Genomic DNA, 26,945 nt, shown 5'->3' with positions numbered 1-26,945 from the left:
GGACACAATAGAGGTATGGTGGACAGAAAATCTTATGTTATCCTTTTGAAAATATTTTACAAATGTAATTTGTGACACAAATGGAGTAGCAAAACTCAAAGTAGACTCTCACCCTTTAACTGACCTTGTACAATTTCCATGTCTTAAACAAGGGCAGCAGATTTCTCCATGCCGAGATTGCCTTTTGAGGTTTTTACTGCCTTTGGGAAAGTTGCACAGTACCAATGGAATCTGGAGCCTTTCTTTACAATCCATAAAAACTGCAAGTGTATACTTGATGGGATGTATACTCAAGCTCTCATTATTAGTGTTTGCATTTTTGGCCGTATTGCACCCTTGACCAAAAATATAATTTTTGTGGTAAAATGTCACTGAAAAAAACAATACATATACAGTGGGGCAAAAAAGTATTTAGTCAGTCAACAATAGTGCAAGTTCCACCACTTAAAAAGATGAGAGGCGTCTGTAATTTACATCATAGGTAGACCTCAACTATGGGAGACAAACTGAGAAAAAAAAAAACAGAAAATCACATTGTCTGTTTTTTTTTTCATTTTATTTGCATATTATGGTGGAAAATAAGTATTTGGTCAGAAACAAAATTTCATCTCAATACTTTGTGATATATCCTTTGTTGGCAATGACAGAGGTCAATCGTTTTCTGTAAGTCTTCACAAGGTTGCCACACACTGTTGTTGGTATGTTGGCCCATTCCTCCATGCAGATCTCCTCTAGAGCAGTGATGTTTTTGGCTTTTCGCTTGGCAACACGGACTTTCAACTCCCTCCAAAGGTTTTCAATAGGGTTGAGATCTGGAGACTGGCTAGGCCACTCCAGGACCTTGAAATGCTTCTTACGAAGCCACTCCTTCGTTGCCCTGGCGGTGTGCTTTGGATCATTGTCATGTTGAAAGACCCAGCCACGTTTCATCTTCAATGCCCTTGCTGATGGAAGGAGGTTTGCACTCAAAATCTCACGATACATGGCCCCATTCATTCTTTCATGTACCCGGATCAGTCGTCCTGGCCCCTTTGCAGAGAAACAGCCCCAAAGCATGATGTTTCCACCACCATGCTTTACAGTAGGTATGGTGTTTGATGGATGCAACTCAGTATTCTTTTTCCTCCAAACACGACAAGTTGTGTTTCTACCAAACAGTTCCAGTTTGGTTTCATCAGACCATAGGACATTCTCCCAAAACTCCTCTGGATCATCCAAATGCTCTCTAGCAAACTTCAGACGGGCCCAGACATGTACAGGCTTAAGCAGTGGGACACGTCTGGCACTGCAGGATCTGAGTCCATGGTGGCATAGTGTGTTACTTATGGTAGGCCTTGTTACATTGGTCCCAGCTCTCTGCAGTTCATTCACTAGGTCCCCCCGCGTGGTTCTGGGATTTTTCTCACCGTTTTTGTGATCATTCTGACCCCACGGGGTGGGATTTTGCGTGGAGCACCAGATCGAGGGAGATTATCAGTGGTCTTGTATGTCTTCCATTTTCTAATTATTGCTCCCACAGTTGATTTCTTCACTCCAAGCTGGTTGGCTATTGCAGATTCAGTCTTCCCAGCCTGGTGCAGGGCTACAATTTTGTTTCTGGTGTCCTTTGACAGCTCTTTGGTCTTCACCATAGTGGAGTTTGGAGTCAGACTGTTTGAGGGTGTGCACAGGTGTCTTTTTATACTGATAACAAGTTTAAACAGGTGCCATTACTACAGGTAATGAGTGGAGGAAAGAGGAGACTCTTAAAGAAGAAGTTACAGGTCTGTGAAAGCCAGAAATCTTGATTGCTTGTTTCTGACCAAATACTTATTTTCCACCATAATATGCAAATAAAATGAAAAAAAAACAGACAATGTGATTTTCTGGATTTTTTTTTCTCAGTTTGCCTCCCATAGTTGAGGTCTACCTATGATGTAAATTACAGACGCCTCTCATCTTTTTAAGTGGTGGAACTTGCACTATTGCTGACTGACTAAATACTTTTTTGCCCCACTGTATTAGGCTAAGTATTGCGTGTCTTGTGAGATGAGAACTGAGATGAAGTTTTCACGCTAGAATTATTAACATGTTACATAATTTCAACTTCTGATAGATATTACCGTGAATGGATGTTTGGCTAAGCAGCCATTATATGAAAACATATGTAATAACATGTGCAGCAATTTTCTTTGAATTTCATTCCGACTGCTTATCCTGTCCAGTCATAGTTTTATAAAATATATGAAATATTCAGGGACATCAAAGTAAAAACACTTTTATGCATTTTTCATTACTAGAAATTAATAATAGAAAAATAATCAGCGACTAAAGTACAGTCTGGTTGCCTGGGAATGGGGAAATTTAGACTTTACACTGTGAAAGCTCCGGGACGCAGCAACAAAAAGTCTTTGTTAAAGGCCCTTTTATATTTAGCGATGCACCAGCGATCCCGACAACGATACGACCCGGTCAGGATCGCTGGTGCATTGCTAAATGATCGCTAGTGAGCTGCCACACAGGCAGATCTCACAGTGATGCAGCAGCGATACAGCGGACGATACTTACCTTTCAGACACAGCGATCCTGACGTCCTCCCGTCCGCGTCCACGCGTCGCTCGTCGGTGCCAGCAGGAAGCCCAGCAGGAAGCGCCCGACGAGAAATGGAGCCGGCCGATCTTGCATGATCAGCGATGGACAGCAGGGGAGCGGGTCGGAGGTAAGTATCACACATAGCGATATTGCTAGCAATATCGCTATAACGTCACAAAATCGGTGACGTTATAGCGATGTTGCTAGCGATATCGCTATGCGTAAAACCCCCTTTACCCTTTAGTTCTCAACTTTAAAGTGTTCGTTAGATCCAGCAATATCTAAAAGCATAAACATTTCTACCAAACTACTTCAAAACCTTCCATTTATACTTGTACAAAGGCTTTAAAAGATAACATTAAACCCATTTACGATTAATATCAAAATAATCTTGCTATGAACTTGCTGAGCTAAGGTAGATAATAGTGATGGAGATGTTTGCATACACTCAGGCAGCCATATATGTCCTCCAGTTTTAGTTAGCAATCGTTTTGGAAAATGACCCCAAATAGCTCAATGTACAGTCCTTTAGAAAACCAAAGACCAAATATACTTGCATTACAGTGGGTTGTGCGGCATGGAAAATTTAATTCTGCTCCTCCAAAGATATATTGATAGTGAATTTAGATTGTGAGCCCCAATGAGGACAGTGATGATGATTTCTATGACGGGCATTGCAAATCAATGGTACTATATAAGCGAGTAAATTAAATAAATAAATGAAATTTATGATATTGGGTTAGATGCTTGAGAGTACAGCTGTATGCATTGATTTCAGTTTGCTGAGAAAATTGCATTGGTTATTTTTGTGTCAGCTTTTTGAGAGATAAATAAGAGTAAATGGCAGCGAAAGGATTGGACATTGTTCATTCTAGAACATTTTGAATGTAGAATCGACTTAATGTCTATTTTTCTCATGTATTTATCTACAAGGTACACTCTGTGTTTTGTGCTTACAATTCCAGACTGATTAAAGAATACATTGAACATGCTCTTCTGCCTGACTAGTGCCCTTGTTATGTAAAAAACTAAAAAAAATCTGTAGAAATTCATTGTAGTGAGTCATTTCTGTGCTTATTTTTTTTATCAAAACTATTGTGATATAACAGCAAACACGTCAACAGAAAATGCAATTTTAGAACGATTGCAGCTTATAAAAAAGATGCTTATGTCACTACTGTGTTATGTTTCCAGATAAATAAAAAAAGCTATTCATAAAAATTTAAATAGACAATAAGGCTGCCTTCACATGGTTTTACAGTGATCTCTGAAAAATGAATGCTCCACGGTTACAACATGTGAACGCAGACTTAAAACCTTCATATTCTTGCAATGCAATCTATTTTTTTGGCAGAGCAGAAAATGGTATCCATCAATTTCTCCTGGGATCCATGACAATAATATGATGCAAATGCTAAATAATTTCATAGAGTAAATGTAGAATATATTTTAAGAATACGATGCATCTGTCACTTGTAATGTATGCTCCAGTTCTGAGAATAGTACAATAAATTGTACTTATTTCTATAGTTGTACCTTTTTTATTAATTTTAGTTACATGAGAATAAACGCTAATGTGTGTCTATCTCGAAGAAACTAGATGGTAAGGCATAGAATTTTGACTGTTTGATTTGATCCTAAATTTGACGCAAAAGATGTTCAGGATTGTTGGATGAGAGCAGCATGAAAGGTGGACATATGGTCCTTGTGGCTGTACAGAGTAGGGGACCATTTAGAGCTACATTTTTAAGCTAAAAGTTATCAACTGAGCCCTGACCTGTATGCTAGCTAGCCAATGGCACCAGGAAGTTAAAGGGTTTGTACCAAGATATGAAGTCATCCCCTATCCACATGATATGCATAACTTTATTTTGGCTGGATGTCTGAAAACTGTGACTCCCAATGTTCCTGAGAACAGGGCTATGAAAATCTCCATCTAAAAGGATCAGCAGTCCAACAAGCGCACCTCCACTCTATTCATTCTACTTGGACCGCCTCCATCAGGGAGGCGGTCTATACAATCTTCTCTCACTGGGGCTTTTTACTCCCAGTGTCCACAATTTGGCAGCATATTATAACTTCAGATCTATTTATTAAAAGCACAAAAGTATTATACTATTTGAGTTGGATCCCCGAGTGAAGCCTTGTCCCTAATTTCACTGATTCTTCCCAATCTCCTATCTCCTATAAAATTCCACGACTTTCAATCACAATTTAGGTAGATGAAATGAGACCGATAATTTTAGCCCGACCTTCTTGACCCTCCGACTCTCTTGAATAACTGCAGACACTGTATGATGCAGCAACCAACAGTCCTAAATGAGAGGGATGTAATGAGGAAGTCAAGATTGGAACATTATTCTACTGTATTCAGTGTACTTTAGGTATAGCAGACTCTTGATTCTTTTTAGTGACCTATTACATACTCAGGGGCAGTGCTGGTGGATTTAATTGATCCTCCCCTACTATAGGTAAGCAACATCATTCATAACCTTCATTCTCTGTCTCTCCCTTTTTCTATGGCTATTCTGCTTTTTACTATACATGGTACTTTGAGACTGGTTGTATAGGTGCTTTGTACATTAAGTGCTGTTTGATATGTTGGATCTATTTGCTGCTCTCCATCCTTTATTTCTCCTTATTTAACACATTTTGTAATTAATGGTAACTATTCTTAAGTGAATAGCTTCAATAAATGTTTCATGGGTGGTTTATGGCTACTCCATTTTTTCTTTGTTTTGCTTATTACATACTGTGAGACAGTGACCGGCATTATTGGAAATGGCTGGTAGGTTCCGCAGAGGAGATCCTCTGCACTGTAATCCAGTTATGTTGCTCTAGGACCTGTAGTCCTACGAGCCTTGCTTTTGTTATTAGGGGGCTTACAGGGTTAGCCAGAGAGTTGGATAGGACTGGCTAACCATACACACCTCCCACCTATTGGGGTGGTTTCAGCTAAATAATGTGGCTGTGGGCTGAAAAGGAGTCAGCATGTGGAGCGGAGCTCCTGGAATGTAACCCTGAGTATGCAGGCCTGTGTGCACTGACGAGGGTCAGTTAATGATGAACTGTGCAGTCACCCATGGTACCTGGACAGAGTATGGTCCAGTGTGTTTAGAGACTGCAACTTAAGGTCTTGTACCGTGGACATAAAGTAATGGACTATGCGTGGTGCAGTTTATGATGGTTATATAAGCCGAAATAAGACTGTTTCTGTGAGAAACCATGCCTGTGTGCTTTAATCCCATTGCCAAGCAAGTATCCCCCAACACATTCAGTAAGCACTGCCTTACAATACTCTTCAGAATGTCATTGTGTGCTGTTTGGAATAATAGCTCAGTTATGCAGAGCCGAGTCACAGAAAATCTGCCCTCTGTCAAATGTTATCTAAAAATAGATGTAGTTAGGAAAGTGACTTAATCCCCTCTACTAAAAAAATGCATATTAAAGGTTAGTAGAGGAATAGGAGTTTTAAAAAATTTCTGTATGCAACATTTATCATGAATGGATTTCTGAAGTCAATATGAAAGTTCTGCTTCCTTTTTAATTATGTCATTTTAGTTGTTTAATATTTTCCATGCCATTTGATTACACTCGTAATTTGTAGTAAGGGTAGTTAGTATGATTTCCAGGTTAAAACCTCAAATTATCACAGGCATGACAAGCAACATGATTAAAAATGCAAAGAGAAAAGAAAGAGAAGGGAGATGCTGTCACCTCCTATTTGAGAGTGTACTTTGAAGAACATTCATCCGTGAAGTACTTTCATTAGGAAAGGCCTTTGATCACATTTCAACCATCAGTGAATTTATTTCCTTGAATTTGACATTGAGCTATAAAAAATATTCCATCTTTTTTTTCTTACACATTTCAGATCAAGAACAGACCATGCATCGACTTAGTGCATCTGTTCTGCGGCATTCCATCAATAAAGAGCCAGCGTTCTGTCTGCCTCTGAAGCAAACACAAGGTATTTATTTTAGGCGTTTTATCCTGATATTCTTGAAGAAATAGCAGAATGGTTTCCTCAAATTACTTTATGTGTAGATGTTTTTCCTTTTATTTGAGGTGTACAGAAATCTTATGTCTGCTTTTATCTTACAAGTATACTTATGATGATACATTTTACATACACGTAGCTTATCTTTTTATAGTAATCACTCTTTCTATATTTGTCCTCTTTCTATGTACTTTGTTCATAATGAAACTGTTCTCTAAGGCTATGTTCACATCATGTTTGACCCTATTGTCAGTGGCTCCATTGGGGATTACGTCCAAACACCTGTAAAACAGAATTTCAGAGTTACAGTGTGGTCTATTGTACATTATTTCATCCATATACTCCTATTAGAAGCAGGCACCAAGATATAGTAGACTATGACTTTCTGCAAGCCTCAACTAGGCATATATGACCAAAAGTGATGTACGACAGAGCAACTCGCCTGCATCTTTATAGTCAATGGCCTAGTAAGCGCATACAGCCAAATTCCCATTTTGCAGGAGTTCGTACGTAAACCCTGATGGAGACACTGGACATCAAACATGATCTGAGCCCTATCTAATAGTATAGGATACTTCTGCTATTCAAATTACTCATATCAGAAGTGTATTCTAAGGAAATATTGGTTTGGATCAAGCCAGAAGTGATCCAATTCCATACTACTGCTCTAAGTCTAAGTTCACATCTAGCACATATCTGTGTACCCTGATATAAATGTAATTTCCTCTTGTGCATATATAATTTTTTTTTCTGTCTTTTGCATTTTTTAAACCACAGCCTCTTCTGTTTGTACATTTTCTGTATTTTCTCCAAATTCCTCTGTTATGGTCAAATATGATGAATGCCATTTAAATTAAACTAATGCCTTTTAACTTCCTCCTAACTAGGCAGTTTTCTATTTTTGTACTTTAGTTTCCTTCTCCCCTTTTTCAAGAGCCATAATCTTTTTAGTTTTCTGTCAATATAGTAATATGAGGACTTGTTTTTATAGGACGAGGTGCAGTTATGAACTAGATGGGCATTTCCTGAAGGAAATACATGGTGCTTGAACAGCGCTGCCAGCTTTACAGCAGTGTATCAGGTGTCGACTGTAAGAAAGTAAAGTTAGAATATGAATGTTGTGTATAGCCACTTTGGCATATTCGGCACCTTAGTAGCCACTTTGGCCACTTGGTAGCCACTTTGGCACATTCGGCACCTCTGTAGCCACATTGGCCACTTGGTAGCCACTTTAGCACATTCGGCACCTTGGTAGCCACTTTGGCACATTCAGCACCTTTGTAGCCATTTTGGCCACTTGGTAGTCACTTTGGCCACTTGGTAGCCACTTTGGCACATTCGGCACCTCGGTAGCCACTTTGGCCACTTGGTAGCCACTTTGGCACAGTCAGCACATCAGTAGCCACTTTGGCCACTTGGTAGCCACTTTGACACATTCGGCACCTTGGTAGCCACTTTGGCCACTTGGTAGCCACTTTAGCACATTTGGCATCTTGGTAGCCATTTTGGCAACTTGGTAGCCACTTTGGCACATTCGGCACCTCGGTAGCCGCTTTGGCCACTTGGTAGCCACTTTGGCACATTCGGCACCTCGGTAGCCACTTTGGCCACTTGGTAGCCACTTTGGCACATTCGGCACCTCAGTAGCCACTTTGGTCACTTGGTAGCCACTTTGGCACATTCGGCACCTCTGTAGCTACTTTGGCCACTTGGTAGCCACTTTGGCACATTCGGCACCTCGGTAGCCACTTTGGCCACTTGGTAGCCACTTTGGCACATTCGGCACCTCAGTAGCCATTTTGGCCACTTGGTAGCCGCTTTGGCACATTCGGCACCTCTCTAGCCACTTTGGCCACTTGATAGCCGCTTTGGCACATTCGGCACCTCTGTAGCCACTTTGGCCACTTGGTAGCCACTTTGGCACATTCGGCCCCTCAGTAGCCACTTTGGCCACTTGGTAGCCACTTTGGCACATTCGGCACCTCAGTAGCCACTTTGGCCACTTGGTAGCCACTTTGGCCACTTTGTAGCCACTTTGGCATATTCGGCATCTCGGTAGCCACTATGGTCACTTGGTAGCCACTTTAGCCATGTTGATACACGCTGCCACTTTGTCTCGGGGGCCACTTTGGAACTCCGGACCCCTCAGAGGCCACTGTAGCACACTGGGCTGCTAAAGCCACTTTGGCGTCTGACTGCAGTGATGGCGAACCTTGGCACTCCAGCTGTTGGAGAACTACAACTCCCAGCATGTCTCAACTGCTGCAGATTGCAAGGTCATGCTGGGAGTTGTAGTTTTACAACAGCTGGAGTGCCAAGGTTAGCCATCACTGGATGGGGCTTTTCAGAAGCCATTGGCGCGCTGCGCCTTTAAGACCTTGAATCAGCGATCTGTCAGCTTCTATTAACTAATACTGGTCATGTGTGGAAGCTGCATTTGCATAGCTGCCATCTTTGTAAGGTCACTGCACCTGCACTGTGGCTTCAATCCATGTTAGTTGGGGGTCATGGAAAGGTCGCCATTAATTACTATGGGAAAATTTTTGCTTAAAATGCGATTTTTTTTTTTTTAAAAACTACAAATCGGATCGACTCCAAAAATTCATAGCACACCAGTCCCCACCGAGGACTTTGAAATGCTGCCTGAACAGGGTCTCTGCACCGAGCGGTTGGGACACATTAATTGCAGAAAACGCGGAGAAGAAGAAGTAGAATAATAATAAAATATAAGAAATCAGATTACAATATGTTGTTTGAACCCAGAGGTTCAAGCACCATAATTACATCATATATTTTATCATTTCTTCTACTGGAAAACAGGAAAAAACATTCCAAGTGCAGTAAAATTGCAAATATAATTTAATTTGGCAATTGTTTTTTTAAATGGCATTCATTTTACTGTAAAATTTTTCATGGCGGTAAGGTTCTCCAAGACAGTACAACTATAGCCATATATGACTTGTGACTCATGAACTAAAAAACTTAAATAACTCTCAAAAAGAGTCAAAATTTAGGAACATTTTATAATTTGAGTACAGTTGATTTCAAAAGTTTTAAGGACACAAATTTTGTTTTTCACAAAGTATACTGCTTCAATGTTTTTAGATCTTCCTATAATAGACTGAATAGTACATATGTAAGCATTTCAGAAGTTATTAAAATGTTATTGATTAATAAATGAAGTTTATTCTAAGACTCAATATTTAGAGTGTTAACTCAAATCTTTGACAACTTCCTCAAATTTGCTGTGGCATAATTGAATATAAGCTTCAGCGACAAATCCTGATTGATGGTGGTTACCCATTCTTGGTAAATCAGTGCTTGGAGTTTATCACTCTTTCTGTGTTTTTGTTTCTCTACTGGCATTTTGGGGTTTGACTACAAGTTGTCAATGGGATTAAGATCTAGAGAGATTTCTAGCTGTGAACCCACACAATTTGTTCACTGAAACAATTAGCTATCACTATTGCCTTCTAACATGGTGTTCTATCATGCTGGGAAAACCATTGTTCATCCCCAAATTGCTCCAGAATTGTTGGTAGAAGTTGGTCTTTAAGAATTTTTAGTTACTAATCCTTATTCATCAGTGTTTTATTCAAACTTGTGAATGAGCTCACTCTCTTGGATGGAAAGTAACCCCACACATGAATGGTCTCAGGATGCTTTCCTGATGGCATGGCACAATCATTCTCCCATATGTTCTTAACAGTCTGAAGGAGGTTTCACCAGGGAAAATAAATGTTCCCCAGTCCTCTGCGGTCAAATCCCTGTACTTCCTTCAAAATGTCAATTTGCAGGAATTGGACTGCAGTAGACTTGTAAAGAAAAGAAATGGTGAGCTCTACCAAGTGTATTATAGTTAGGTCACAAGTAAAGCATCCTGAGACCATTCATGTGTAAGGTTGCTTTTCATCCAAGGGAATGTAAGCATTCACATTTTTGCCTAATAATGCTGCCATGAATAAGGAATGGTATCTAGACATCCTTCAACTTCTTCAAATAATCCAGTACTATTTGGTGGTGAATATTGATTTTTCCATCATGATAAAGCACCATGTCACAATGCAAAGTGAACAAAATATTGAAATTTTGAAACCATTACCAGGAAAATCCAGATATCTCAATCCCAATGAGAACTTGTGGTCAATCTTTGCAAAAACAGGAAGACAAACAAAAACACAGACATTGTGACTTTGTGATAAACAATCAGGATTTGTGAAAAAAGCAGATATCTAAATATTAGACATACCGTATATACTCATGTATAAGCCAACCCGTGCATAAGCTGACCCCCCTAATTTTGTCACAAAAAACTGGGAAAACTTATTGACTGGCGTATAAGCCTAGGGTGGAAAATGCAGCAGCTACTGGTAAATTTCAAAAGTAAAAATAGATACCAATAAAAGTAAAATTAATTGAGACATCAGTAGTTTAAATGTTTTTGAATATCCATATTGAATCAGGAGCCCCATATAATGCTCCATACAGTTCATGATGGTCCCCCATAAGATGCTCCATACAAAATACACCCCATATAATGCTGCACAAAGGTTAATAATGCCCCCATAAGATGCTCCATAGATTATGCCCCCATAAGATGCTCCATAGATTATGCCCCCATAAAATGCTCCATAGATTATGCCCACATAAGATGCTCCATAGATTATACCTCCATAAAATGCTCCATAGATTATGCCCCATATGATTCTCCATAGATTATGCCCTCATATGCTGCTCCATAGAATATGCCCCCATATGCGGATCCACAGATTATGCCCCCATATGCTGCCCCATAGAATATGCCCCCATATGCTGCTCCAAAGATTGTGCCCCCATATGCTGCCCCATAGACTATGCCCCCATATGCTGCTCCATAGACTATGCCCCCATATGCTGCCCCATAGACTATGCCCCCATATGCTGCCCCATAGACTATGCCCCCATATGCTGCCCCATAGAATATGCCCCCATATGCTGCCCCATAGAATATGCCCCATATGCTGCTCCATAGACTATGCCCGCAAATGCTGCCCCATAGAACATGCCCCTATATGCTGCCCCATAGAATATGCCCCCATATGCTGCTCCAAGAATATGCCCCCATATGCTGCCCCATAGACTATGCCCTCATATGCTGCTCCATAGAATATGCCTCATATGCTGCTCCATAGAATATGCCCCCATATGCTGCCCCATAGACTATGCCCCCATTTGCTGCCCATTAAAATATGCCCCCATATGCTGCCCCTTAGAATATGTAGAATATGCCCCTATATGCTGCCCCCATAATGCTCCATATATTATGCCCCCATATGCTGCTGCAAAAAAAATGCCATGTTCACCTCTCCTGCTCAGGACCCAGCACCTGAGATATTCACCTGTCCAGGGTCCATCGCTGCTCACCGCTGTCTGCCCTTCCTGTGTCAATGACTGTTCATCCTAATCACGTCACCGCACCCTCTGCTGCCTAAACGTCACTGACACAGGACACAGCAGACAGCGGTGATCAACGATGGACCCCGGACAGGTGAATATCGCTATACTTACCCCCTCCTGGCATGGTCTGTGCAGCCCCGCTTCTCCAAGGTCTCCCTTCATGCCTTCAGTGGTCACGTGATGCCGCTCATTACACTCATGAATATGCGCATATTCATGAGTTTAATGAGCGGTACCACATGACCGCTGAAGGCAGAATGGGAGACCGTGGAGAAGCGGGGGGACTGCAGAGACCACGACAGGAGGGTAAGTATGATCTGTGACACCCCCGCTCCCCCACCCCCGCCGACCCCCAGGTATATGACTCATGTATAAGCCGAGAGGAGGACTTTCAGCCCAAGAAAAGGGCTGAAAATCTCGGCTTATACACGAGTATATACCGTAAGTGAATATTTTGAAATTTTAACTTGCCAACAGAACTGAATTTTTCCAAAAATTTGGTTAATTGCTGGTATGCCAAATTTCCCTGTTAGGATGTGTATAACATTCCAAGGTCTCCTAGGGCTGTATTTAAATTCTTTCAAATTCTTTGATGTTAAAACAGCCTTGGTATTGTCAAATTGACCAAAACAAATATGGCTATGTGTAAATAGATGGTAACTACCGGCGCTATCCTTGATCTTTTCATGGTCTGAAGACTTGACCTAGCATGAAGTTGCAGCGAATGGCTGTGGTAAGATGACGCACCATAGACCAAAAGAAAGCTGCCACTTTGCTGAATTCTTGCACACTGAATTACAAAAAATCAGCAATCTGAAAAATATGGATTTTTGTTAAACTTGAGGAAGTTCAATTCTTCTAGCATACATTTGCCCATCTCTATTGGTAACCATTCTTCACTTTTAAATTGTCACGTACTATCGGTAAAAATTTTTTTACTGTTTTATTGATTTATCTCACTATATTTACATTATCTACATACTGTTTACTACATTCCCTGCCTGGGTTTTTATACAGTCTATGATAGTATCTCCTGAATGGCTATACTATGTGATGTATTAGTTGCAATTATTATTGAGAAACCCAGCCAAACCGGAAGTCATGTGAGCCTTTTTTGGCTGACACAATTTTCTGCATTGTGTAAAGTGGCAGTAGATATTTTTAACAAGTCTAACAAAATGATTTGCAAAGTGTGTCAGTTCGCTGGGTCCCCTGAACTCCCAAAAATTCGACACAAAATCAATGTACTTCAAACCAATTCACTCAATTCTATTAAATATCTAAAACATACTAGCTGTTAACAGTAGCGGTAATATCTAAGGAGAAAAAATAAACTTCAATTCTCATTAGTGCTCTGCTATCCTATTGTATTTAAAAAATAAGATAATCTTTCCAATTTAGTAGGAAGAAATACAGTATATGCAATTCCAAAGACATTACATCAAATTCTTTTTAGATTTTCTTTTTATGTAGATGCTAGCAAGCTCCTTTTTTCTTTAATCCAACTGCTTGATTTATACAGAACTTTAGAAAAAAACATAAATTACAGCTAAAGGCTTCTATTTCCTGTAATGTTAAATTTATGTTCTTGTGAATGCATTTTGTAATCTTTTCATCATTGTCCTGTGGTGAGAAAAATACTTATTTTGAATCCAAAATAAACAAAAGATGATTAGCGCTTTTCCTAAACTTCTTAAAGTCAGAATAGAGGCAATAACATTGGTTTTGTGAGATATTGTTTGCTTAATGTGACAAAAATGTGTTATACATTGTCAAGTTCCTCACTTTTCTTTTACACTCTGCGTAGTCATATCTGTAAGTGGTTAAGAGTAATTTACATTGATTTAACATATATAAAATACTCTAACTATACAAGATCTTTTATGTGGGATACTACAATCTGGAAATTATATAAACTAAGGAATAAAACTTATCACAGGCAACTTCTTTAAAATGATAGGTGATTTTTTTCAGGCAAATTTGCAGTTAGCTGTAGTGCTAAAGGCAGCCATTCTGATACATAGTTACCTACATAGTACAGTTGAAATACAAATGTCCATGTAGACCAATTGGGGTATTGGAAAGGATAAGAATGATGAAATGCGGTACTGGTAAAAATGTTAGATGCTTGCTTCCTCTATAGGCAAAAAAAATCCACGTAATGCATGAACCGATATATCCTAAAAGAGCAAATTTTCCTTCCTGATCCAGTTTGACTATATCAATATTCATACCAAAAATGGTATCCATTAGCTTATTTTCTTATAAGAAATCATCTGTTTTTTTTTAAGTCACCAACAATTACAGTTGTGCTCAAAAGTTTTCATACCCTGGCAGAATCTTTGCTTTCTTGTCCATTTTTTAGAGATTATGAATGATAACACCTAAACTTTTTCTCCACTCATTATTGGTTAGTGGTTGGGTGAAGCCATTTATTGTCAAACTACTGTGTTTTCTCTTTTTAAATCATAATGACAACCCAAAAGATCCAAATGTCCCTGATCAAAAGCTTACATACCCCATTTCTTAATACCGTGTATTGCTCCCTCTAACATCAATGACAGCTTGAAGTCTTTTATGTTAGTCTTGGATGAGGTTCTTTATTTTCTCAAATGGTAAAGCTGCCCCCTCTTCTTGGCAAAAAGCCTCCAGTTCCTGTAAATTCCTGGGCTGTCTAGCATGAACTGCATGCTTGAGATCTCCCCAGAGTGGCTCAATGATATTGAGGTCAAGAGACTGAGATGGACACTCCAGAACATACACTTTGTTCTGCTGTAGCCAACGACAGGTCGACTTGACCTTGTGTCATTGTCATGTTGGAATGTCCAAATACGTCCCAGGTGCAGCAGTATTTTCTTCTTTCCTTCAACTTTGACCAAGTTTCCTGTGCCTTTGTAGCTTACACATCCCCAAAACATCAGCAATCCACCTCCGTGCTTTACAGTAGGAATGGTGTTCCCTTCATCATAGGCCTTGTTGACCTCTCTACAAGTGTAACGTTTATGGTTGTGGCCAAAAAGTTCAATTTTGGTCTCATCACTCCAAATGACCTTGTCCCAGAAGTTTTGAGGCTTGTCTCTGTGCTGTTTTGCGCATTGTAGACAAGATACTTTGTGGCATTTGCGCAGTAATGGCTTTCTTCTGGCAACTCGACCATGCAGCCCATTTTTCTTCAAGTGCCTCCTTATTGTGCATCTTAAAACAGCCACACCGCTAGTTTTCAGAGAATCCAGTATTTCAGCTGTTATTTGTGGGTTTTTCTTTGCAACCCGAACAATTTTCTTGGCAGTTGTGGACAAATTTGTTGTTGGTCTACCTGACCGTGGCTCTGTTTTTACAGAGCCCCTGATTTTCCATTCGTTAATCACTGATTGAATGCTGCTGACTGGCATTATCAATTCCTTGGATATCTTTTTGTATCCCATTCCTGTTTAACACCATTCAACTGCCTTTTCCCATAGATCCATTGACAATTCTTTTGCTTTCCCCATGACTCACAATCAAGAAATGTCAGTGGCTTGATGAAAGATGCAAGAGTCTGTCTGGATCCCAAAAACTTACTCAGCTTTTATGCACACACACTGATTACAAGCAAACAGGTCACAGGTGAGAATGTTACCTTTAGTAGCCAGTCAAACCCATTTGTGTCAACTTCTGTGCATGTTATCAGGCCAAAATAACCAGGGTATGTAAACTTTTGATCAGAGTCATTTGGATGTTTTGGGTTGTCATTATGATTTAAAAAGAGAAAACTCAATAGTTTGACAATAAATGGCTTCACCCAACCACTATCTATGAGTGGAGAAAAAGTTTTGGTGTCACCTTTCATATTCTCTGAAAAAAGACCAAGAAAGCAAAAATTCTGCCGGGGTATGTAAACAGCTCCTTATTAGTGTTGAGCATTCCGATACCGCAAGTATCGGGTATCGGCCGATACTTGCTGTATCGGAATTCCGATACCGACTTCCGATATTTTTTCAATATCGGAATTCGGCATCGGAATCGGAAGTTCAGTTGATTGACGGCCTGACGTCATCATGATGCGCGGTGTGTGCGCATCATGATGCGCCGTCATTTCGGGCCTTCCGGGGGTCTCTGCCGGCCTGCCGGGGGGCTGTGCCGGCCTGCCGGGGGGCTGTGTGGACTGCCCGGGGTCTGTACCGGCCTGCCGGGGGGCTGTGCCGGCCTGCCGGGGGGCTGTGCACCCTGTGGGGGTCTGTACCGGCCTGCCGGGGGGCTGTGCCGGCCTGCCGGGGGGCTGTGCTGATGTCCGGGGGTCTGTGCAAGCATCGTCCGATGGGACTACAAGTCCCATCGGGCGATGCCTGCTACCATGACAGTGATTGACACATTAGCCAATGATGGGACAGTAGTAGTCCCATCATCCGGCTAATGTGTTAAATGTAAAAAAAAAAAAAAAAAAAAAAAAAAATACTACATGCATGCTACATACATACTACATGCATGCTACATATATACTACATACATACATACTACATACATACTACATACATACTACATATATACTACATACATACTACATACATGCTACATACATACTGCATGCTACATACATACTACATACATACTACATGCATGCTACATACATACTACATATATACTACATACATACTACATACATGCTACATACATACTACATGCATACTACATATATACTACATACATACTACATACATACTGCATGCTACATACATACTACATACATACTACATGCATGCTACATACATACTACATATATACTACATACATACTACATGCATGCTACATACATACTGCATGCTACATACATACTACATACATACTACATGCATACTACATATATACTACATACATACTACATACATGCTACATACATACTGCATGCTACATACATACTACATACATACTACATGCATACTACATATATACTACATACATACTACATATATACTACATACATACTGCATGCTACATACATACTACATACATACTACATGCATGCTACATGCATGCTACATGCATGCTACATGCATGCTACATACATACCACATACATACTACATGCTACATACATACCACATATATACTACATACATACAATACATTCATACAATACATACATAGACATACAGTACATATAACATAGAGTAACATACTTACCAATACTTGTCACATTGTTCCCCGAAGCCATTGTCTATTCCGGGATAAATATTAACATAACAAACCACAAAAATACTCACCCACGATCCGAAGCAGTCCACGAGTGTGTCCCACGACGATCTTGGGTAGAGAACTGCAGCATCAGATGATGCTGCCGTTCTCTACGGGCTGTAGGAATCCAATGACGGAAGGTAGGTATCCTTCCGCACTGTATTCCTCCGCCACTTAAAAAAAAAAAGTCCCTAGTCTCACTTTATGCCATTGCTGTGTGGGAAATTCCCACACAGCAATGGCATAAAGTGAGACTAGGGACTTTTTTTTTTTAAGTGGCGGAGGAATACAGTGCGGAAGGATACCTACCTTCCGTCATTGGATTCCTGCAGCCCGTAGAGAACGGCAGCATCATCTGATGCTGCAGTTCTCTACCCAAGATCGTCGTGGGACACACTCGTGGACTGCTTCGGATCGTGGGTGAGTATTTTTGTGGTTTGTTATGTTAATATTTATCCCGGAATAGACAATGGCTTCGGGGAACAATGTGACAAGTATTGGTAAGTATGTTACTCTATGTTATATGTACTGTATGTCTATGTATGTATTGTATGAATGTATTGTATGTATGTAGTATATATGTGGTATGTATGTAGCATGTAGTATGTATGTGGTATGTATGTAGCATGCATGTAGTATGTATGTAGCATGCATGTAGTATGTATGTAGCATGCATGTAGTATGTAGCATGTAGTATGTATGTAGCATGCATGTAGTATATATGTAGTATGTATGTAGCATGCATGTAGTATATATGTAGTATGTATGTAGCATGTAGTATGTATGTAGCATGTAGTATGTAGCATGCATGTAGTATATATGTAGTATGTAGCATGTAGTATGTATGTAGCATGCATGTAGTATATATGTGTTATGTATGTAGCATGTAGCATGCATGTAGCATGCATGTAGTATGTATGTAGTATATATGTGGTATGTATGTAGCATGCAGTATGTATGTAGCATGCATGTAGTATATATGTAGTATGTATGTTGCATGTAGTATTTATGTAGTATGAATGTAGCATGTATGTAGTATGTAGTATGAATGTAGCATGTATGTAGTATGCATGTTGTATGTATGTAGCATGTAATTTTTTTTTTTTTTTTTTTTTTTTTACATTTAACACATTAGCCGGATGATGGGACTACTACTGTCCCATCATTGGCTAATGTGTCAATCACTGTCATGGTAGCAGGCATCGCCCGATGGGACTTGTAGTCCCATCGGACGATGCCTACACAGACCCCCGGAGCCTGCACAGACCACCGGCAGGCCGGCACAGCCCCCCGGCAGGCCGGCACAGCCCCCCGGCAGGCCGGCACAGCCCCCCGGCAGGCCGGCACAGCCCCCCGGAGCCTGCACAGCCCCCCGGCAGGCCGGCACAGCCCCCCGGCAGGCCGGCACAGCCCCCCGGAGCCTGCACAGACCACCGGCTGGCCGGCACAGACCACCGGAGCCTGCACAGACCCCCTGGCAGGCCGGCACAGCCCCCCGAAAGGCCCGTACAGACCCCAGAGAGGCTGTACAAGGGCAGGAAAGGGTTTTTCTTATTCCGATACCGGAAGTCCCATAGACTTGAATGGGACTTCCGGTATCGGAATCGGCGATACCGATACTTTTTTTAAAGATCGGCCGATACCATCCGATACGATACTTTGAAGTATCGGACGGTATCGCTCAACTCTACTCCTTATGCTAACTATTCAATAAATGAACAGTTCTCATGGTAAAGAATGTTTTTTGCCTCTGGAAATTGAACCTTTTTTTCCAGATGGAAAGAATGCCCTTTGTCTTCTGAGGGAACTTTAGATAGAGCTTTTCACTATATTTTTTGTAAGGACCATTTAAATACCTGTTTGGGTTTGTTTACGCTTTAATCATGCATAAGATATGCCCCTTTCCCTATTTTTATGGCTCTTCTCTGCACCTTTTCTACTTTGGCATCTGTGTCCAAAACTGAATGACACATTCCAGGTGAGGCCTTTATAAAATTGTAATATTATGCCTTTGTCCAGTGAACTTATGACTCTTCTGTTCATGACTATATCCTGATGGCCTCAGAAGCCGCTGATTGACATTGCATGCTGCTATTTAGAGTGTGATCTACAAGTAAACTCAGATTCTTTTATAAAAGTGACTGTGTTTTGCTCCCCTTTATTTTGTAGTCCCCTGAGGGAGCTTGAACCAGCGACCCTATGATATCTTGTTCTACATATTGCAATGCAGTACTGCAGTCCACATAGGATGGCTGGGCTTCACAGAATTACCAATATGACAGTAATGGAAGCCTTCAGCAGGTCCACGGCAGCCAATGTAATACATAATTGCCCTGTGTCTGTATTGTAAGGGACCAATGTGAACTAATCGCACCATTTAAATGCCGGCATCTAAATGTTTAAACAACCACGATTGGAGCACTTGGAGGGAGGGAGCCCATCACATACCCTTTGTTAATAGATAGTCAGAACTTTTTAATTATTAGCAAACAAGAAAGTTGTAAATTTGCCTTCTGGGTATTCAAACTCTGCAAGGTTCATGTGTCTGCACACCAGTGCCTTCTGTTTTGTGTCTACAGGTTTTATGTAAATCTTTTTGTCGCCTTGATTACTGACTATACAGATGTAGCATGCAATAACCTGTACCCAAGATTTTTGGATAGCACAATACTTATTCAAAGTAAATGAAAACAGTCATGGAACTCAAATAGCATAGAATCATAGAATCGTAGAGTTGGATGGGACCTCCTGGGCCATCTGGTCCAACCCCCTGCTCAAAGCAGGATTCGCTAAATCATCCCAGTCAGATGTCTGTCCAGCCTCTGTTTGAAGACTTCCATTGAAGGAGAACTCACCACTTCTTATGGCAGCTTGCTCCACTCATTGATCACTCTAACTGTCAAAAAGTTTTTTCTAATATTTAATCTGTGTCTACTCCCATTCAGTTTCATCCCATTGCTTCTAATCTTTCCTTGTGCAAATGAGAATAAAGTTGATCCTTCTACAATGTGACAGCCCTTTAGATATTTGTAGACAGCTATTAAGTCTCCTCTCAGTCTTCTCTTTTGCAAACTAAACAATCCCAAATCCTGCAACCTTTCCTCATAAGACAGGGTTTGCAGACCAGTCACCATTCTGGTTGCTCTTTTCTGAACTTGCTCCAATTTGTTGATGTCTTTTTTAAAATGTGGTGCCCAAAACTGGACACAGTATTCCAGATGAGGTCTGACCAAAGAGGAGTAGAGGGAAATAATGACTTCACGTGATCTAGACTGTATGCTTCTGTTAATACATCCTAGAATTGCATTTGCCTTTTTTGCTGCTGCATCACACTGTTGACTCATATTCAGTCTGTGATCTATTAATATACCCAAGTCTTTTTCACATGTGCTGTTGCTTAGGCCTATTCCTTCCATTCTGTATATGCTTTTTTCAGTTTTATTGACCAGATGTAGTACTTTGCATTTTTCCCTGTTAAAAACCATTCTGTTAGTTGCTGCCCACTTCTCCAGTTTATTTATATCTTTTTGAATCCTCTCTCTCTCTTCTCTAGTATTAGCTATCCCTCCTAGCTTTGTGTCATCAGCAAATTTAATCGGTGTACCCTCAATTCCTTCATCTAAATCGTTGATAAAGATGTTGAACAATACAGTGCCCAGGACAGAGCCCTGTGGTACCCCACTTGAGACATTCTTCCATCTAGATGTGCAGCCATTTACGACCACTCTTTGGGTCCGATCACTAAGCCAGTTATGAATCCACCACATCATTAAATTTAATCAGTTGTGCCATTGTGCTATTATGCATGCCGTGGTTACACCTCTAGGTTGATCCAGCATCCATAATTACTTCCATCGAAGAGTTCATACAGACATCAGTTATTTTTCTCGTACGCAAAAAATGGTCCAATTGTCATCAGTGTTCCGGATCAGATTTTCATCAGTGTTTGGTTCCTGTATCAGTTTTTACCATCAGAGTTTCATCAGTTTTTCTCATATGGAAAAAACTCCAACAAACTTGTGGAGGTTTTCCAGCTTCTCCTATCAACCAGTCAGCGAGAAATGTATCAAAATCAGTCATGTCTTGGTAATTTTGTGTAGACCACTTGGTCCGATAAAATATATGGGCATGCGAACAGCTCCATAATCCACTCTAGGAAAGATTCATATCCAAAAGCAAGAAAGAATGCAGCACTGGCAAAAAAAGTATAAAAAACACAGTCCTTTATTTAAACCATAAGTACATGGATAAGGTTTAAAAGGGCTAGGTACGTGCAGGCATGCAGCAAAAAAACAAGGACTACAGCCGTTTTGTGTTAATCACGCTTCAACCACTCTAGGAATGAGTTCCATTCATGAAAAACACTGATAGAACTCATTGGAGAAAAACTGATGTCTGAATGAGCTGTTACTCCTGCTACTTGCTAACATTATAATACAGTTATGATGGCAACTTCTTACGAGGTAGTCATATGTCTTTTAATAAAACCTAAATAACTTTTAACCAGACAGGCTATGAATTCCCCTGTATTCCAGTGTCTGAGTTTCCATTTAATTTTAATAAATAAATTGCAATATAAGAATAAGAATAGTCAAAATCTAATTATCTGTCACACCTGATCAAAGATAACTCAGACCTAATTCAGACTTGTCTAAAAATCCAATTGTACTTAAAGGCAATTTCATTTTCCTTTTGTCAAAAAATGTTCAACCTTCTATTTTCTCATAGAACAAGATTAATGAGATGGAGCCATGGCAATGTTCTGATACAGATTTTGAAAGCTGTTCTTACCTTCCTGTTTATAAAGATTTGATTGCATGCACCGTTAATGCATACTTATAACACTGACAACGAGAATATAGATTTTTATGATAATCAACTGATATGGACTCATAAAGTATGAAGAGGTTTACATCATCTGCAGTAAAAGTGGTTATTTATGGGGTTGAAGCCGTTATACAACTTTTTATAGTTTATCAATAGAAATAAGACTTTTTCACACTATGTATGGGGCGCACACAAGTTGTGAAAATAGTATATAACTGAAAATGGTACTGCTGTATAAAATATACCTGTTCATGGGCTATGTCCTTTTGACATGTTTGGCACATTTGGGCAGTATAGGTTCTCTCTGATAATTAGATCATGTCTGTTATGTGCATTTGAAATAATAAAATAATTATAATTAATAAAATAATACTTTTACTTTCTAAATGTATGGCTGGCATTTACTTGACATTTATTGTGTTTAGGCATTCCTTTAGCTGCTAAGGAAAAATTGCATATCCCAGTACTTTTTGCCCCTGATACTATGAAACTGTATGAAGCTTTGGTGGTCGTACACATGGTAAAAGCAAATGGAGGCAACTGGGACCATGATGATGTTGAAGATTTGAGTACAGAACTAAAAAGGTAAATTCTGTGAAATAGAACATTTATATAATTTTTATAAAACAAGCAAATGATTAGAAGTCTTTTACATGTACGTTAAAGAAGATGAGAATAGATACAGTAGTATATAAAAGTTCGGGCACCTCCTGGTCAATATTACTGTTATTGTGAACGGTTAAGTGAGTTGAATATTAAATGATCTCTAAAAAGCCTAAAGATAAAGATGACACATTCCCTTTACGTTTTTAATTATTACAAAAAGGGAAATTGGTCAGTGCAAAAGTTTGAGTACCCTGCATGGTTAGTACCTAGTAGAACCCCCTTTTAAAAGTATCATCGCTTGTAAAAGCTTTTTGTAGTCAGACAAGAGTCTTTCAATTTTTGTAAAGGTGACAAATTACACGTGACTAATGAGTATCTACAATAGGAACATCCGTTATAGCCTGTTCCAACTGTTCCAACACATTTTATGTGCTTAAAAGTGCATTAGCATCATGTGTTGGCGATTAGACCAGGGGTCTTTTCATCACCTTCTCTTTTCTATTTGTTTAAAATGGTTAATGCATTAAGCCATAATTCACAATAATAGGTGCCATATTTTAGTTTCGGACAACTTTAAACTTGGACCAAGCCAAAGTAATGTTGTTTTTAACCCCTTAACTCCTGGAGCTTTTTTCGATTTTTCCTTTTTCGCTCCTCTTCTTTCCAGAGTCATAACTTTTTTATTTTTCCGTCAATATGGCCATCTGTGGGCTTATTTTTTGCGGGATGAGTTGTACTTTTGAGTGACACCATTGGTTTTACAATGTCGTGTACTCAAAAATGTGAAAAAAATTCCAAGTGCGGTGAAATTGCAAAAAAAGTGCAATCCCACACTTTATTGATTCTCCAGGTCATTGCGAGCTCATAGACACCAAACATGTCTAGATTCTCTTTTATCTAAGTGGTGAAAAAATTCCAAAGTTTGCTAAAAATAAAAAATTGCGCTATTTTCCGAATCCCGTAGCGTTTCCATTTTTCATGATCTCGGGTCGGGTGAGGGCTTATTTTTGCATGCCGAGCTGACGTTTTTAATGATAACACTTTTTTGCAAATACGTTCTTTTGATCGCCCGTTATTGCATTTTAATGCAATGTCATGGCGACCAAAAGAACGTAATTCTGGCGTTTCAATTTTTTTCTCACTACGCTGTTTAACGATCAGGTAAAACCTTTTTTTATTGATAGATCAGGTGATTCTGAGTGCGGCGATGCCAAATATATGTAGGTTTGATTTTTTTTTTGCTGTTTTATTTTAATTGGGGTGAAAGGGGGGTGATTTAAACCTTTGTTTTTTTATTTTTTTCAATTTTGAAACACTTTTTTTACTTTTGGCATGCTTCAATAGCCTCCATGGGAGGCTAGAAGCATGCCATACTTGATCGGCTCTGCTACATATAGGCGATGCTCAGATTGCCTATATGTAGCAGATTTACTGCATTGCAATGAGCACCGACCACCAGGGGGCAATCTGCCTGCAACAACCATAGAGGTCTCTATGAGACCTCTTGCTGTCAAGACAATGTGTCGCTGACCCCTGATCACATGACAAGTCGGCGATGCGTTCATTTCGGGCGCTGGAAATACTAGTTAGGCCTGTTTCACACTTACATTGTTGTCTGTCAGTTGTTATCCGCGAAAATGGCAGAAAACGGATCCGTGATCATTGTGAGATCAACGGGTGTCACCAGACCGTTCTTTTGACGGATCCAGCTAAAGTGAAATTTTAAAGGAACCGCAGCCTGGAAGTAGAGAGAGACTTTTTTTTTTAAATCCTGGAACGGCATTACTGGGTTAAAAATGATCCCGGAGCAAAGCTTCCAGGCATGCGCACATGAAAATAGCGGACCGTCAAGAAGAAAAAACGTTGCAGTTTCTGTCTCATCCACCCGGGAGCCAGAAAAATTTTGGTGGATCCGTCAAAAAATGGGGGTGACGGATGACCGTCAGTCAAGATCCTCCATTAATGTAAGTCTATGTTGGAAAAAACGGATCCGCCCCTTTTTTGGCAGATCTGTTTTTTTCAAAAATTGGCGGATTATGACTGACGTGAAAAAAGTGAAGTGTGAAAGAGGCCTTAAATGCCTGCTGTCAGCATGTGATTGCGACTCCACTTGCGCCTTATAACTGCTGACATGTCGCGGCTTTGAGGTGTGCTCACTGCCAGAGCCCACCTCAAAGCAGGGGATATTTACAGCTGATGTAGTATTACGTCAGCGGTAAGTAAGGGGTTAAAGTAAAAATAATAATTATAATAATACAGTGCCAGCAAAAAAAATTTTTCACAAGTTCAACAAAACCACAAAATCTTACTATTCAAAAAGTCAGTTTGCAACTATTAGCAGTTTTTGATTATCTCCCCCATTGTTGGCACTTTAAAGAAGTGAAATCATGATGCAGATTTTATGTCTAAAGTTTCTTTTTGCCCAACAAGTTTAAAGATTTTTTTAGCAACTTACTCTTCAGTGGTTCATAATGAAAATCAGAATACGCAGACAAGTCTTAAAGCGTTTGTCCAGTCCTCTGACAAACTTTTTTAAATACTATATTCCCAATATAAAAACCTGGCACTGGACTCTACTAGCGTCGGGTTTCCCAGAGACCACGTGACATTGTTATGCCATGTGAGCACTGCAGCCAATCAGTGGTTTCTAATAGGCTGCAGTTCTCACACTACCTTTGGATGTCTGAGGTTTGTCCAAAGAAAGTGTGAGTGAAGCAGCTTATTAGTTCCCAACAATTCACTGCACATGCATAAAAATGTCACGCGAGCCCTGAGACCCAGTGCCAACATAGCTGAAACAGCGCCGAAACTGGAGGTATCTGTTATTTTTATTTTTATGTGGGAATATAGTATTTAAGAAGGAGTTGTTTGAGTAGTGGACGACCCTTTTAATGTAAGCAACACAAACAGTAAGGAAGGGAAATGGGAACACAGGAAAAGTGTGGCAATTGCTTGAAGTAAACAATAAGATTCAATTTTCATTTTTCAGGAGATTCCCCTTCAAAATAAACTTAAAGGGTAACAGTTAAAGAAAAACTTCTTCCATCTCATTATGACATGTCAGAAGTTTTAATCAATGAAAGTCTTGGCTCTAGGACCCAGCCAAGCAGCAGTGATCAGCTGTGATTGGAGCATTTTGTGACTTATTAGCTTTGCTCTGTTCTTGAGCCGAGCGGCTGACTCTAGGTTTGTATTGAGTCAATAATTGAACCTTTTGACCTTGAGGAAACAAAGGAATATTATATTCTACTATTATTTGAATAAGATTTGCAGATGTTTATGACACATTTATACTTTTTGGTTTACAAGATCAGTCAAATTTCAACTTTTTATAGATTTAGAAACAAGAGAATATAGAGATTATGTTTTTGCAAGTTAAGCTCCTTTTAATTTTTATGTTTTAAACAGCATTTCAAAGACAGAAGATGGAGGTATTTTAGGTATACGTTGGATTTATCCAATTCATGGGATTCCAGAAGCACAGCCATCCACCTCAGCTGCAGGTATTTTCCATAATACCTAAAGACTATGCACAAGAATCCCTTCATTTTCAGTTAGCACTATGACTTTTTTTGTCTTTCTCTGGATTACCAATAATTTGTAAATGATAATTGTTTTGTCTAAATATACAATTTCATTTTTCTGTGTATTACATTACAGCGATTCGTGATTTCTAATTAATTTGATGTCTCAGAAACTACTAATATGGTTCCATGTTGTGTGTCTGTGTGTGGTGTATAAGAGTATAAAAGGTGAGAGCTTTTTTCAGTTTTATTAGGTTTGATGTCTTGATTATTTTTGAGGGAAGCAATCTCCTGCTGGTTTCACACTTTGCAATCACCTGTGAGCAACTTAATGATCTGTAAACATAGAAAACTGAACAGAGCTCAAGATTAATGAGTTTCTTCAGAAGAGAGACATTTCTTTAGAAATAATAAAACTAAGTTTATTAATAGAGAAAATGTTCCCGAGAAGAGTAAAGTAGCAAAATATTCAGCCATTCTTATGGTATGAAGCAAAATGTAATATCCCATCATTCTTCTAAATCACATCTTGTGCGGTATAAAGTTAATTATTCCCTATAATTATTGCTGCTACGGTATCCCTGTAATTAGTGCTGAAATAGGAATTTGCTTTTATACTTTATATATATATATATATATATATATATATATATATATATACACTGCTCAAAAAAATAAAGGGAACACTCAAATAACACATCCTAGATCTGAATGAATGAAATATTCTCATTGCAATACTTTGTTCTGTACAAAGTTGAATGTGCTGACAAC

General features: G+C 39.5%; 1 protein-coding gene across 1 annotated transcript in view; it reads left to right on the top strand.

Moving 5' to 3' along the window:
• Positions 1–26,945, top strand: part of CFAP47 (cilia and flagella associated protein 47) — a 926,770-nt gene that overhangs the window by 804,550 nt on the left and 95,275 nt on the right. Inside the window, exons 58-60 of the mRNA XM_073550693.1 lie at positions 6,446–6,541; positions 22,470–22,629; positions 26,059–26,153. Coding sequence (XP_073406794.1) covers positions 6,446–6,541; positions 22,470–22,629; positions 26,059–26,153 — 351 coding nt within the window. The remainder of the gene's footprint in view (positions 1–6,445; positions 6,542–22,469; positions 22,630–26,058; positions 26,154–26,945) is intronic.

Source organism: Dendrobates tinctorius, unplaced genomic scaffold (genome assembly GCF_039654945.1).
Source record: "Dendrobates tinctorius isolate UK_male_01 unplaced genomic scaffold, ASM3965494v1 ptg000166l, whole genome shotgun sequence".
Taxonomy (NCBI): Eukaryota; Metazoa; Chordata; class Amphibia; order Anura; family Dendrobatidae; genus Dendrobates; species Dendrobates tinctorius.
Note: the sequence above shows the minus strand (reverse complement) of the source record. Positions and strands in the feature narration are given on the sequence as shown.